Source organism: Columba livia, chromosome 3, assembly GCF_036013475.1.
Source record: "Columba livia isolate bColLiv1 breed racing homer chromosome 3, bColLiv1.pat.W.v2, whole genome shotgun sequence".
Taxonomy (NCBI): Eukaryota; Metazoa; Chordata; class Aves; order Columbiformes; family Columbidae; genus Columba; species Columba livia.
In genome coordinates this window covers 79614529-79630998 of record NC_088604.1, presented here as the reverse complement: position 1 = coordinate 79630998, position 16470 = coordinate 79614529, and the positions used below count along the sequence as shown (strand labels likewise).

The 16470-nt window shown below is 38.4% G+C and overlaps 1 protein-coding gene across 9 annotated transcripts in view; it reads right to left on the bottom strand.

Moving 5' to 3' along the window:
- MTR (5-methyltetrahydrofolate-homocysteine methyltransferase) overlaps window positions 1–16470 on the bottom strand; it is a 51061-nt gene that overhangs the window by 31554 nt on the left and 3037 nt on the right. For 7 of the 9 annotated variants that reach the window (XR_010471500.1, XR_010471502.1, XR_010471501.1 and 4 more), the window contains exons 2-11: window positions 13739–13953; window positions 11117–11206; window positions 10239–10308; window positions 9061–9153; window positions 8854–8960; window positions 7540–7599; window positions 5775–5869; window positions 1685–1785; window positions 1277–1338; window positions 391–458 (exon numbers count right to left, since the gene is read on the bottom strand). Coding sequence is in view for 6 of the 9 variants with exons in the window: in XM_065057814.1 (XP_064913886.1) it covers window positions 391–458; window positions 1277–1338; window positions 1685–1785; window positions 5775–5869; window positions 7540–7599; window positions 8854–8960; window positions 9061–9153; window positions 10239–10308; window positions 11117–11206; window positions 13739–13953 (961 nt within the window). In the remaining 3 variants the exon portion in view is untranslated. The remainder of the gene's footprint in view (window positions 1–390; window positions 459–1276; window positions 1339–1684; window positions 1786–5774; window positions 5870–7539; window positions 7600–8853; window positions 8961–9060; window positions 9154–10238; window positions 10309–11116; window positions 11207–13738; window positions 13954–16470) is intronic. The other 2 variants (XM_065057813.1, XM_065057815.1) reach the window with 2 other exon arrangements.

The window sequence follows — 16470 nt, the reverse complement described above, 5'->3', positions numbered from 1 at the left end:
TATTCACGAGCAATCGCTGACTGCAGGAAAAAAAAAAAAAGGGGGGGGGGGACAAATACTGTTCTGTGCTGAAACGTGTTTCTCAGATGCCAGAATGACTCGTGGTGTTCATGTTCCTTCTACCATCAAAGGAAACATTAAGTAATTCCGAAACAAATTAAGGTGACAAAATAGCAGAGATATAATCCTTCTTTGAACCATGCCTCTACTCATTCTGCACAATACACATGGCTATGAAAGCTGGGTTATTTCTGCTTCATATATGGCTGCTATTGGCACTCAAGTGATCCATCTTTTCAGGAAATTCTAAAACAAGACATGGAATATTGCTCCACAGAAACAGCACTTAATTTAACCCCAGTGCACCTAAAGTTGTAGCTCATGAGGTACCTGATATGTGCTGGCGTAGTACCACAGCAACCTCCAACTATGTTAACCAAGCCATCCAAAGCAAAATTCTGTAAAAGGAAGGGTAAGAGATTTTGTTTCACATTAAAGGCATCTTATATATATCTTTTATATATATATATAAATTTTCTTCTCTCCATATATTAAGCAGTTCACGGGGATCACAAGAAAATAAAGTAAGAACATCAGTACTATTTTTTTCTCTTTAGGATTTGTTTTGAGATGTGGATTCCCGAGGCTAACCAGCAATTTCAACACCTAATTTTAGGAAACTACGTTTGAAACTGCCCTATTTTTTACTGAAGCCCCAGAGGAAAACTTGGATGAGTATCAAAGATTCGTCATACTGTATTAAAGAAAGGAATTAAGGTGTAGCAGATACTGTTTTCTCGCTGACACACAGCAGCTCCAGCCAAACAGTTCTGTCTTGTACAGATCAAGTGGCATGTGGAAGGACAACCTGCACTGCTACACCAACACCGTTAGTAGTTTCTATACACATAACTCAGTAAAATTCTGCCAATTTGTAAAAATCACTCAGCTTTTTCAACAGTTCCCAAACATAAAAGTAAGAACATGGGAGTGCAAATGAGTAACATCCATAGATCAAGCTGCAAGAAAACTATTTAGTATAGGACACAAAAGTAATTAAGGTTTTCAGAGTTTCGTAAGTAGTTTTTCCTAACCTTGTATCTCAGAAGCACTATCATTTGGCAAATTGTATATAAACTATCCAAGTGATATACAGAACCATCTGAGGAAAAAAATACACACCACAATACTATAACATATACATGTAAAATAGAAGCAAAGGATTCTTGTCTACTAGTATGTCAGATATGACACATTCACAAGAAATATTTCATACCTTTATATGCTTGGCAGTCACCTCTGGAGTTTCATCATAACCACCAAAAGTATTGGGAAGACCTTGAAATGCAATTTTTCTAGTATTACAATTTGTTTGGAGCCCACAAGAACGGAATTAAATTCCATAAAAGACACATTTAAAGTAGCTACACTTGCGTGCAGACTGAAATGCCTCATCACCCTTGCAACCATTACTTAACAGATTATTAATCATGCAAGAGAGCATTCTGGGTTCACTGTTACAGAACTAACAACAGTTACTTTGAGCAACTTAAAATATTCTTAATATCTTTTTAATAGTAAAAATCACCTTTTCAAGCTAATTCAACTCTATTCTTGCTAATGAGGTGGAACAGTATAGTTATACTTTGTCTGCCTGTACGCACAGGAACATGCACCAACACACCTGCGTTGGGGTAACAGATGATGTAGGCTGTTGTACATTTTCCAATTGTTTCAATGAATGGTCGCATTTCAGCTGCCCCTAAAGCACAATTTAGGCCGATACTGGAAAATAAATTTTCAGTCATTATTTTGAGGTAAAAATCACTTTTTACACACAAAACAGATGAATGTTAGTGCTAACTTCCACAATCAGCCACAAGGCCAACCCCATCTTCGATTTCTTTAATCACCACCATCATCAATACAGCAAGACTGGGCAAAAGGAGAACCTGCCAGAGGAAGAAAAGTGCAAGGAGGAGCAGGACTGGACTGAACTGAACTGTGAACAGTAAATCAAGATTTCATTTCAAAATCCAGGAGGAAACTGGCAGCATTTTGACAGCAACTGCAGCAACACAACAGCTCTGTATTGGCTAGGTGAGAGAGAGAACAAGTGGAATGAAAAATGACAGACTGGAAAGGAGATGTGCTACAGAAGTAAGTTTGAAAAAGGCTGAAAGATAAGACTTGCTTCAAGCCACTAACTCATCATTTTCTTTAAAAATTATACATAAACGATGTCCAACTTGGAAAAAAAAACTAGTACCTCCCCAATGATGCCTCATGTCATAACTAAGCTCAGGCAACTGAATCTGCTGTATCTTTGTAACCTAGATGGCACTACAGCAGAAGAATTTTTGCATGAATAAGCTTATAGGACAATTTTACCATTACAGGAAGAAAAATAATGTTTTCTTTCGTTCAGTGACAGATACATAAATGTGACTTGCACTCAAAATGTTTACACAGATATTAAAAATGGAAATTTCTCTTTTGGAAAGTGTAACAGAGATCTTTTACATATGTTTCCTGATCTCTCTGCACCATTCTAGAACCCACTTATGAGCACTGCAAAACTTGAAAGGTGCTCACAGTGCTGCTTCAAGATGAAGATGTAAAAAAGCTTTCTCCTTTCCAGGAATAATGGTCTCAGAGAGGATGCAGGCTAACCCACTGAAACAGGAATGGGTAGCAGCCGCATCTCCCAACTAACTGAGCCACAGAGGCTGCCTCAGGGACAGCTAAGTTAATCAAGTGCACATATGCCCATTTAGTTTCCCAGACATGAAAACCAATAAAGCCCTGCACAGGATTGGGAGCACAAAATGGTTTTTGACTTATTTCCTGTTTTCAAGGAGTGGGCAGAGGCTTGGTAACTGCACAGGTACTAGCAGTAAATGCTTACAGCCCAATTCACTTGTAGGACAGAATCACAAATCCTTGACATCCAAGGGGTTCACAGCAATATCCAAAACCTGGATCATGCAGTCACATACCCACACCAAACAATACACAGACTCCTTCTTCCAATAGCTTAGGTTTGTTTGTCCTTGGTTTTCTAATTTTTTTGTTTGTTTTGGTTGTTGTTGTTGACTTTGCTTTGTTGGGGGGGGGTGGTGTTTGTTGGGTTTTGTTTGTTGTTTTTTTTCTTTTTGGCAGGGGGCATATATTTCTGATTTTTAAAAACAGCCAGCTCTACCTTCAAATTGCTTTTTCTAATAAATATTATATGGGCTATTCTATTTAAACAGGAAAACTTTAAAAGAACCCTTTTATTCTCATTTCCCTATTCATTGTTTACACACATTTAAATCCTTCACACAGATCCCCTGGATACAAATGCACAGTTATAGCAATGAGGTCCTGGAAATTATTTCAAAGTGGGGGCTTACCCCTCAGGAATTTTGAAGCAAAACTGGGTAAGAGCTGTTAACAAATCTGTCCTTGTCAAATGCAGATTAATACATTTACTACCATTGAGTCATTTAATTTACAAGCTTCCAGCACACACTCACCACCCACTCTTTTTAAGCTCTCTCCTGTATTAGGCAGCTTCATCTTGCCCTTCCACATTTAATATCCGTCTCTGGTTCTGAGTACAAACTCACCTGTCATTCTCTTTGCCTCACCTTACCAGAGAGAGTTAGTGCAAAAGCAGCCAGCAAGCTCACCAAACAAGCACTTGGTGTTCTCACTTGACTTACTGGGTACTGGCCCTCCAGACTGCCTGAATGATTACCCACTACAGGGGCTGCTGACAAATATATCTACAAGCATGACACCATCCAGGCGCTACCTTTTGCAACACTGCCAAGTCAAACTAAGCAGAGACATGCATATTCATTCAGAAACAAAAAATACCTTCTGTGGCCAGTATCATGTCCTCATGGCACTCAACAGAATCACGAAAGAAAAAATGCAAGAAAAGCAAACCATTAACCATGCCTTAAAAGCCTTGAACCAGACTGCTGGTATGCTATCACTGCTACCCTAGTGTCATAACCATCACACTCTCATCTTATACATCACCTCCCTCACTCATTTCTTCACAGCAGTCACGCATCAGCTCCTGTGAAAGCTGAGGCTGCAGAGTGCCCTTGGGACCAGAACAAACACCACATGAGGGCCCTAAACTCAGCGCGCATCTTCTTAACACTACCACAGCAGAACCAATCACAGGAGCTGAGATAACATGAAGGGAAACCATGCCACGTATGAGCACCTTTCATGGCAACCAGCTTGCCACGCTTTTCAGCACTTACAAAGCACAGTTCACACGTTTCTCAGCTACCATCTATATCAACCAGACATGAAGCACACACTTTTTAGGGGGCTCCAAACCAAACTGACTTAAGGATAACACATCAGCCTAGACAGGACATAGAAAACCCAATTAGAAACACATGAATATATATTAGATGATCCCTAGGATGCCACTACTAATCAGCTTTTTCACAACCGTAAAGCCACTCTCTACCAACCTGGCAACAGGAACACTGTTAAATGCAATCTGCTCCTGCAAATAAAACCCTTCTGCCACAGTGCTGTATAGTCGCCTTTGCATGAATAGGAAACAGACCCTAAACATTCAGACCCGCAAGATAGCTTTTATGAAACATGGTTTCATAAATTCTTGATTTCTGCTTCAGTGCCCTTCTCTTCAGAGGCACGAGAGTTATGAGCACGATTATCTGAGACAGATTCATGCCAAATATGGATCACTAGGCTGTGACGCTGAGACAAGGAGTCAACGGCCACCCTGTTCCAAGAGGCTCCATATGTTACTTCTGGAGCACCGTCTGGTCAGGGAAAGCAGAGCCTCAAGGGCAGTCAAGAAAGCTGTGAATTCAGTCTTCTGCTTTTGTATCATTGAGATGACAGACTGCGCGTTTTAGCTGTAATTTTGTCGTAAAAACAAACAATGGCTCATCACAATGTGCCTGGCATGCGCTGCTAACAGTGAATTAAATATTTTAAGTTAGAATATTCTAGGAAAAAAATACCTATTTTCAGTGTAAGTTTTTGTGTGAAGAACCAGTAAAGAGGGAAGAAGAGGCAAGAAGGAGGTAGAATGGGTCATACAAAAAACAGAAGAACAGAGAAACAGGGAACAGTATTCAAATCAACATACAAAACCTTGCACAATGACCACCCAAATGATTCTATGATTCTATAATTCATTTTCACAGATCTTAATCTCATACTTATTTGAACTTTTCTGCCTGAACTCAAAAAATACAAGTAAATGGAGGCATCAGGAGCTCTCAAAACAACAGAGCACATCCTTGAGAAAAACACTCGGGGAACATCATAGAAAAATTTTTGTAAAAGTTCAGTAAAAAGAATACTGGAATGAAATCTTATTATTTGCTCTTTCGAGGCAGCCTGAAACATTCTGAGTTGGCACTGCTTCCCTCTAAGCAAGAGATATAAGCTTTGCCCATACCAGGAATTAGCTCCTTGCACAATCTGAGAGCAAGAAATGGCAAACTACAGTTTCAGAATTTTTTTTAACACTTTGACCTAATTGCAATTTCAGCAGCTGTTGCCAACATAAACCACCAGATTATTTAGAGCAATGTTTTAAAAATTCAGAATTCTTTGGAAACATAAGTTCTGCTGAGGGAACGATAGCAGAACACATTAGCAATATATGTGATTAAATATGACCACAGTTAGTATAGCTTCCATTTAGCTGCAAGCAAGGGGTTAAAATATAAAAGAATCACAATCTACAGACAACTTACTAAAAGAAAGATACCTTTCCTTACCAAAGTGCCTTACTGTGGGAAACACTAATAACAAATGCCTCTCCTGTCTGGCCTGAGAGAGTACGTCCACTCTTATCCACAATGGTTCCAGAAACCTAAATATCAATTGAACACAGAGAAAGAATAATAATTGAATTAACAATAAATACAATAATTTAAATGGCTGAACTGCAAAAAAGTCAAAACAGATGGACCTGTGCTCCACTCAAAGTGATACGGCACAACCCAAACAGAAAAATTAAACCCTTTCTTCCCTATAAAGGTTTAAATATTTTAACTAATGGAAAGGCAAACCTTTGACCAGTCTTCTTTCTCTCTCTCTCTCCACCTCCAGAAGATGGAATGAATTTAAAGGACTCCATGAAAAGGTAAATTCATTATTTACACCAAAACGTGCTTTAATATTGATGCTATTTTCCTTCAAATTACTCATTCAAGGGAGGTGACCAGTGGAATTCTAGAGAGAGCTATGCTAAGGGCTGCACTTCTCAACATAACTGAACTAAAAAGGGAGCAGAAAATGAGGCAAGCAAGCTAGCTGACCACGTAATCAGACAATTCTCAGCACTAACTGACTTGAATAATAAAAAAAGTGGAAACTCATTAATGATACAGTACAAAGTCATGAACACGGCAAAAATTTTACATAATGACACCTCCAAATTAGTCTTTACTGCTTGAGAAATTAATCTGAGTAACAGAAGAAAGTTTTATGAATGCAATTTCAAAGCTCACTAGCAGTAAAGTAAAACATCAGAAACTACAAAGGAAGAAATGGACAAGGCAGAAAATATCACTAGGCTGTCATACAAATTCCTGATGTCTGCACTTTGCTGTATGTATTCTAATTCTCCTCTGACTTGAGGAAGTGGAAAACAAAAAGGTGAAAAGAATAACAAATGAACAGTATGGAGTACCTAAACAGACAAGGACTCTTCAGGATGAAAAAAAAAAGATGACTAAAGGAGCCTCTGACAGAGAGCTATAAACACCATGACTACACAGCAAAGGGAATGTGGAACAGCTGCTCACCATCACTTTGAAGAGACAAATGGCAAGACACAAAAGAAGTTATCAGGTAGAATGTCCAAAATCACACAAACTTTCGAACCAGCGCACTTGCAAGCTGCAAAAGCTACTGACAGATTGTTTTGTGGGTGCCTGAGTCCCACACAGATTTGAACATGGATTCAAGAAAGAAGTAAACACATTCAACAAAAGGGTACAAAGAGATAGAAACTGCAGAACAGAAAGCCTGGGCTGCAAACTGCAGAAAAATGGAAGAATACATCAGAACTTTCAAAACAAGCTTATTCTTTTTCTACATTCATTCCTATGCCCTCATAACTGCCTGCTGTAAGAAACAGAAATGTTAGAGAAAGAATATAGGAACAGGTCTTTTCTGACTCAAAAGGGTCACTCATTTGCTACTTGAAAATATGGCAGAATTTGTTAATCTCATCCTTGAAGCACTGGTTCTTATCACCCTTAAGACAGCAAGCCTGAAAAAATATCATGATTAAACCTTTTCCTGTGGAAAGACACAGAATGAATACGCACTGGAATGAGGTCAGTCTTCAGGTTGATAAGCTGGACACAGCTACCTAAGGATGATTTTGTAAAGCTCTTTGCATAAGTTTTCCTTTCAAAGTCATACATGTTTCCAATATACTTATTTCCTTCACTTCAAAGTGCTTTAATCAACTGCCATCTCAGTTAGTTCAAAAATCAGGCTTAAGTAAACTATTAAACAATATATACTTACAAATATGGGCCGGGGAGCATACTCTTCCTCAAACAACGTCTGGAGTGCAAAAATAGCTGCCTATAGGAGAACAAGTTGCAAAATATTCAAGAGTTCTTCACTTTGCTTGGGTTTTTTTTGTTTGTGTGGGTTTGCTTTATCTTCTTTTTTATTTTTTTTTAGTAACTTTTATGGCTGTTTATGCAACTTGTTATGTCATATTGCCTGCAAGAACTTACTACATTCAAGAGGTTTTACCCTTACCCCTAACATCTTCCAGGTTCCAAAACACATTTTGGTAACAAGTAGAAAGGAAGGACTATGAGGTAACCTAAGAAGATCAAGACTATTCTGAAACACACATCACATCAGGTACTTCTCCCTCACACATGCAGCACAAGCCCCATTCCAAACACGGTTGTATGTAGCATTCTCAGCACATATTTACTGCTCTTGAATATGTTTAGAAATGCAGTTTCCAAAGGATTCTAACCACAACAAACTTTAACAGTGAGGACTGCAGTGATCCCTTGGAAAGTCCTGAAAATTTCCTGTCTCCTTAGGGTAAGGAAGTTGCATGTGAACACGAGCTTGACCCAATGTTAAGCCTGTAATCTCTTAGCCAAACCTCCATGATTACTGGTCAAATCTGCAAAGGACAAGCTATGCCACTACACACGTTAACCAGACTGTCACAAAAGCCTAAAGCTGTGTGCATATTCAGCCAGACTTTTCCACATTAAATTGCAAGACAGTTTTAATAGCCCTAACACCTCCACCACCTCCATTGAACAATTATTAGATAAAGAAGGAGGTGTCAAAATCACATGAATTGTGGCGTATTTCAACATTTTATTCCTCCATTTTTACCCTTCTAATCCTCTAACTCCCAATTTTTCTTTTTTAAAGCTGATCAGAGAGTGCCAGAATTCCCATAAAACCCAGATTTTAACAGGACTTCCATGCCTGCAAACAGACACACTGGACATTCCCTCTTTAGCGTATATCACAAGCATACTTCAGACAGACATGGTTATGCTGAAATATACAAACATCAGATGTATGCAGAGATGTTCTGCAATACAGCAGAGTTTCTGGGAATAAAAGGCCAGCTGGCACAGACAGCCAGAAAGATACTAACAGCACGTACTAAAAGGCAAAGGAAAAACTCTGGAAAAGGCTGTTTTATCATTAAAACTCATCTTACACTCTAGCTGTTTACTATCATGTATTTAGTAAACGGTAGCTGATAGCTCTTAAAAGTACTGTGTTGAACTTCCTTCAGTAGTACACCAAAAACTTATATTACCAAGCGTTTTTTTCCAGGAGTCTCACCTTGGCATTGGCTGTATCAAATATGGTTTCCACTAACAAGATATCAACTCCTCCATCCAAAAGTCCTTTGGCTTGTTCCTTATAGGCTTCAACTAGTTCATCAAAAGCTGTAAAACAGGAATGATGTTAATTTTATCTGGATGTATCTCTTTGAAAGCCATCACCTAAGTTCCTAAGTTAAATAACTTGATGTTTATAAAAACTTACTTATATTCCTGTAATCTGGTCTCTCCACAGATGGTGACACAGACAGTGTCCTGTTTGTTGGACCCATGGCTCCAGCAACATACCTCCTAATTCCTAAACCAAGACACAGAAGAGTTAAAAAAAAGAAATTACCACTGCTTTTACAATGACAGTCATGTCAATGTAAGAAACTCCAAGGACATACACACATATCATTCCAGGATGAAGAACCATAAAACAGGAAGCTCCTGTCTGAAATGAAGAGTTTGATCAGCATAAGATTACCCACACAGCTGACTTGTTTTAATACTATCCAAGATGATGTTCAGAGTATACACACAATACAGAAGAACATCTATGAAAAAAGTAATTGGCTCAATTAATTTTTCTCCTAAGTATCATTTGCCTCTTGACACAGGAAGCTTCATTCAATTACTTTAAATGCACAGCATGGAACTGTCCTGGCATTTTTCACTAGGTAATCTGATTTGAATATTCTGACTTGTGTTCATTAAAAAACTCACTTTTTTAAAAAGCATATTTCAAACCTTACATTTTTATTCCATACTATGAATCACATCAGAAAGGTGTTACCTGGACAGCAGCACTGTCAGGTTGAAACATAGCTTGATGTCAGAATACAAGGTGAAATTACTTGTCTTTGAAAGACAACATTGTCTACAGCAGTGGAAATTAGTTATAACTCTCTCACATAAACCCTGAAGACTGAACATTTATAGATGATGGTCACCTACTAAGCACATTCCAGTCAGTAAAATCAAACCAGTAGACTCATACTAGCAGTAACTGGTAATCCACATTTACCTATCATCAGCCATCCTAATCTTGTCATGCAGATTTATGCTGTACAAACCTAAGCAACTTATAACAGACCCTGCTGAATTTATTCTCTCTAAAATATATCTGAAGATGTATATCGCCTGCAGTCTAAAATAGGCAGGCATAGGACAACCATCCTGCAGAACACAGTAAGGGCCAGATCCTGCAAACATACTGAAATTAGTGCGATAGGAATAGAGATGTGAAATTGCTACTGTGCATAAAATGAAGAGTGTGGATGTCTGCAAGTTATGTCCCTGTGATGTAAAGCATCAAGCTATCTTCTAGTTAACAACATTTGAAAGACTTTAGCCAGAGAGTCAAAACCAAAAATGAATATTAAAATAAATGCTGCTTACCTGTCTGAGCAGTTACATCATCTGCTGCTTTTCTGGCCACCTGTGCAGACACTCTGTTTAACCGATACGCCTAGGACAATTACAGAAAATTACCGAGTAACCGTTAGTCCAGTACAGCATAACTCATGCTCAAAGAAGCACAACACTTCCATTCAGTAGCCTGCAATACACTCTGAAGGCTCCATACAAATACACATAAGCACTATACAAAATTTCAAAAGGAACAGCTCTATACATCTCAGCAACTGAGTTACATCCCACATACATCCCAAACTACAGCTGCTTATCATAAAATTTCACTCTGTAAGGTTCTAATTAAATCCTGCTGAAGTCAAGAGAAGCTGAAAAACAGGACTTTGACAACAAAATTAACCTATTTTTAAATTAACTTTTTTTTTTTTCAAGTAGCACATTTCTGAGTATTTTCATTCATTTATTTTTCAAATTCTCAAAACACCACATACCACAGAAGAGGTACGATAACTGCAAGCTTGAAAGGACTTCTACATATACCAGCACAAACAACATCCAACACCCAGGAAAAAAGCAGTTCCATTGTGGCATTTAGGAAGCTGGAAGGACTGAAGCAAACACCCCTGTTCACATAACAGAGACATTCTGGGAATGCTCAGACAAGATCTAGGACAAATTATTATTGCCTCTGCCTCCACTAACAAGCAGCACACTGCAACTGTCACACAAAGCAAGTACAATTCTCTACAGCAGCAGAAATGAGCTACAACGCCATCACACGGCTCTACAGACAGCACACATTCAATAAACGCAATATCAATGAACTCTGGGACTAAACTAATCTTGGCTGCTGAGACAAAAATCTTGATTACCATTTCAACGTGTAAATAGTTTAGCATTCTTACCAAATGCTCAAGGCCATAGTCAGCTTGTGCAACTCTGGTACTGCTGAAAGTGTTCGTTTCAATGATGTCAGCACCTGACAACAAGTATTCCTGCAAGACATGAAAGAAAAAAAAAAATCTCCAAGACCTCCAGAACTGACATGTGGAATGAAAGCAATCCAGCTATTTTGTCTCATTTAGTTGACAAAAGCCACAAATCATCTCCTAATTCAAAGCAGATCAAACTTTAAAGGCCTTACTCAGAGACACAGGGCCAAAGCAATGCAAGTGTTCTACGTAACCGATTTTTAGAGTTTTAGTGCCAGCCACACTTTCTATTAACAAATGACATTTATAGTTACCTCCACCACTGAGTCAAACACCTGAAGCACATTCTAGATTTCTGCACAGGGACATGGTAGGAGGCAGTCCAATTGCCATCAGCAAGGGCTGCTGTGAGCAGACTCAAAAAAGGTACCAGTTGAACAACAACAGATGATTAGAAAATTTAAGCATTCTGAATGGAACTGTATAGCATAAAAGCATACCAAGACAAAATACAAGCTTAGGAGAATTATGCTTTGTGCAGATCACATTTAAAGTTTAACTAATGGTGCAAATTCACAAAACAATTAAGCTACCTGCTCCAATTTAGTTGTTGAATTTCCACTGGAGTAAACCGAAATCAACGCAAACCAAAGTATTTTTGCAGACTCTAGTCTGTTTTGATAACCTCTACCAGTTGTCCTCTTCCCCCACTAACTCCTCTTTTGGATCAGGTTAACCCTTAGGTGACCCCTTCATATTCAAGGAAATTAAGACATTTCGAATGCTAGTAAGTAAAAAATACTGGTGTGGCCATTAAACATAAACCACTCAGATTTTCCTGTAAGAAGCAGATGAGTTCAGTGGATTCAACAGCAGAAAGTCTTGATCCAAATGACAGCAGAAAAGCATTATATTTGCTTTAAAATACGTTTTGCTGCAAACTAATATGCATTTTCTCAACTCCTCCTGGGCACATATGGAAATACCTACAAATAGCTATAGGAAAATATAAAAGTTCTTACAGGCACACTAATCACCAAATAATGAAGTTTCTGAAAAAACATCTAAAGATATTAAAATGTGTACAGCTTTGTAATAGCTTTTACTTAATTCAGATCTGCTAGCAAAACCCCTTCAACTTTACTCCCTGCTACTACAGAAGGAAGTAATATGCTCAAAGCAGAAAGATAATTTTTGTCCTACAATCCTTCTCTTACCACTGAATTTTACTTTGCCAGCCAAGGTACAGCAAGCTTTTCAAGTTACTGATATCTGTGAGACCTGATTCATCAGGCCATTAAGAAACAAACAAAAAAAACCCACAAAATCTCCTATATAGAGTGGACTTATAATTACATTGTAAAAGTATTTTAATGTATTATTTCAAGTTCTGTTCAGTTCTCAAATATGAAGTCACTGCCCATGGCTCACAAAGCACCTGACCCAAAAGTTGTTGCAGGCATGAGGACCACCACAGATTGTGCTTTTCTTAACACTCTTCCTAAAACACCTACAACTGAGCATTGGAGGGAGGGTGGCAGACTGCCATTGCTTTGACTTAATACATTCCTTCTCAAGTCACATCACCTGCAAAATTAAATTGTTAAACCAGTTTACCCAAATAAAACCACAAGCTATTATAAATTCCAAGGTTTGTGGCCACTACAGATCAGTTGACTGAACTCAATCTACAAAGATTTCCTCCTGAAGTTTTTATAGGTCCAATACTCTCGATTCTTTTCAACTAGTCATTCTTAAAATCCAAAGAATGACAGTTAGAATGTAAACATTAAAATACAGATTACATATTAAGTTTAACAAATACAAGCCAGTTATTATTCTAATCAATGAAATACAGACATTTTTAATAATTGGAAAAACACAGAACAGATGTGAGGCTTCAACTGAATACCTACTAGTTTTGATGCTATTCAAATGTTCCAATTATTACAGTAAGACCTACAAATACCTGCAACTCAAGAAATACAAGACTTACTTGTTTTTTAAAGTATAGTTGAAGATAGGAAAATAATAAAATCTGTTTGCAAATTCCTAATGATCAACCCTCGATTGTTTTATTCTCTGGGACACACATTAATATTCTTGAGAAAAACAGAAAATAAATATGGAATCGCATATACTCACTAATAAGCCCATATACTCATTAATAAGGAGAGGCCAGCTTCAGGCTGCCCCATTTAACAGCTCTTTAATACACAATTATAGAAACATGCATCTAAAATTCAGATGTGTCCTACTTAGATGCATTTCAAATGCTGTTGGGGAGGAAAAAAGGAAAGAAACATGAAACAAATCGGAATCTACAATTAATAGAAATGCATCAGGGACATAAGTCAAAAAAGGATTTAAAAACAACACTGCCTGGGTGACATCAGGAACCAAGACAAAAATGCTGTGCTCACATAACCAGAACAGTCAATTCTGCTCATGCTTTTTCACATGGTTACCTAGCACTCTCTTCCCTATCCCCAAAAGACACAGCTGACCCAGTAGTCTGTGGCATGGAAAAGGGGAGCACAGAGGCCAAATTCTCCTTCCTTCTCTTGTCAAGAGACAGAAATCAGAACCACCTACCTTGTGTATGGCACAGATTATATCAGGTTGAGTTATACTGAGAAGATCATTATTGCCTTTCAAAGGCCTGGAATGATCTTTAAATTCATGCCCTCGGAAATCCTCTTCTGACAGGGCATGTTGCTGGATCATGGTACCCATGCCTCCATCCAAAACCATGATCCTCTCCTGCAGAACCGATTCAATTTCATCTTCGATGCTTTTCTGGGGATCTGCTGTAAGAAAATGAAGCCCATATTTAAGCAGCTTTGAAACTCCCTATCTATACACTTGTGTTTACCTGAGCTCTTCCCATTTAAGAAACCGAATAAAATAACTAATCTACTGCTGAAATCAAACAGTAGTTGGTTGTCTTCACCTACAACTCCCATCACATGATGTCAGGTAACAGCTGCATCTATCTAAATAGAATTAGACTCAAGTGGTTCTTCGTCTAAGTACACTCACCTGCAAACAATCAGCTGCATAAAGAAGAATATCAAAAGTTCGGGAGGGCATACACGAAACTCTGTACATAAACTAGTCTCCAACCCTGAAAAGTGTGATTGTTTTCACTACAGCAACATCTGAACTGCAACACAGAGCTGACTCTTGGTACTAGACACTGTACTGTAAGTGGTACACAAGTGCAAACCAGAAACTAGTAAATTCCTTTTAAAATCTACTTGATTCACCTATACCATAGTGACTGAGGAGGAGAAATAAGCTGAGCAAGCGTGAACAATTTTTCTTCTGAGTCCCAAATTCACTTCTTTCTAGGATTAGAAAAGTAAATAACAATTTTGCACTTCTGTTAGCAAGCAAACACCAAGATACATTGACAGATAAGAGCTGGATTTTATTTCTTTTCCTTACACTTCCTTATAACTTACACACAGTAGTACTTAAAAATCAGTAGCAACTGCTAACTGACTTGACTTCTTTCATTTTGCAGCCATGCAATGCAACTTCTGTTTTGACACCCGTACTGTCAAAAAAGAATGTGCTGGAGAAAAGATGAGGTCAAGACTAAAGTATTACAAGATTACATTTATACCAATACTCAGGCAAAACATCTTTAAATCAGATGTAGTTTCAGCAAGAAGAGAAGCCAAAGTAAATTTGCTCTATAACAAGCATGAAGCATTTGAAGTGAGATTAAAACACGCAAAAAAGCAAGCCACCCTAGTTTCAAGTTGGAAATTTTAACAGCATACAGGTAGGCTCAGCAGGTTCTTATATAAAAGGCTTAAACCTACTCACGTTAAACCACCAAATTATTCAGGCAAATAAACTCAGTCCTTGAGCTAAAGGCTTTCAGAAGACCCAAAAAATTACATCTGAAAGTGTAACTGCAATGCAGATTCCCATGTAGCGTAATTCACGTGCTTTGCAAGAGCTACAACCCAACCAGACATCCATATCAGAGCTTTCTTTTGCTTTAATGTAGCCTCTAAGACAACCCCTTGACACCGAGAGCTGTAGCCCAGACAGCTGAGTCTGGCTATCGGAGATCTCCCAGAACCAGTTCTCCTTTCTACAGGCTTCTGTTGCTTCTACCTATGTGCTTCCCTACTATCTTCTCATACACTTTAGGAAGCGAACAAAGATTCACAGTAATCTATTTGGTGTTTAATACTCCACCTCATGTAGTCTGTTTTGCTTTCCCTACAGCTTGTCTTGCTGAACACACACAGTGTACGGTTTTCTGCTCACAGGAGGACAGATTTCTGTCTAATCTTTGCACCCAGCTCTGCAGAGCGCCTTGTTCTGAAGAAGGTTTTCAAATGTGGGCTTCTTCAGCATCATCTCAAAAAGCTGCAGGAAACAGGGTGGGAAACATTAACATGGCCGTCCATGCCATAGGTACACAAACTCTACATGTTACAAATGGATGGCATAGCTCCAAGCCCACCAAAACTTCTTGTTGTCCTTGCTATGGACAACACTTGACTCCTCTTCCATTAGGAGCCTGCACTACTTGAAGCGATGCTCTGGCACACTGACAATGCAATTTTCAAGTTAGAAACAAAGTCTGCAGGCAGGTCACAAAAGACCTCAGAAATCAGAGAGGATCAGTTCATAAAGCTATGCTACAAAGTGCTGAACTCTGCCCTTGGGAGAAAAGCAAGGAAGAGGGTGGGACTCAGCTCTGCTAAATAAGCGCCATCACCTTAATTCAGTATTCTACTCACATAATCCCCCCTCTCCAGAACAGACGGGGCACAAGGGTTTGTTGCAGAAAAAAGTGAAAAAAATGTTTGGAAAAATTCCTAAGCAGAAAAAATTCAGGTCAGCCTTTATTTTTTTTTTTTTTTTCCCATTTACAAAAATTTTAAAAATAAAGATCACTGTGTAGCTTTGGGAACAGATTCCCTCTTCCACTCAGAAGTGTCCAGGAGAAAAAAATGCCTTTATAGCTGTAATAGAAATAGTAGCAAACCAGCAGTGGCAACAGGACCCAGGACCAATACCTTGATTCTACTGAAACTTAAAATATAAACTGTATTACCACAGAGTTCTAGGGCTGGAAATAGTTTAGCAGACCATATGAAGACAGAACAAAAGTGATTTGACATCATTGGATTAAAAAACAATGGGATACAGAATGCAGAACAAAAAAAATCCTAAGAGCCTGCTTCACTTCCCCAAGGTCAACACTCCATCTTGAGACCACATGAAGAAGGGAATTACTTGTCTGGAAAGGAGAAATTAAATCAGCTACAACTTTTACCCCTTGTCGACATTTCCAA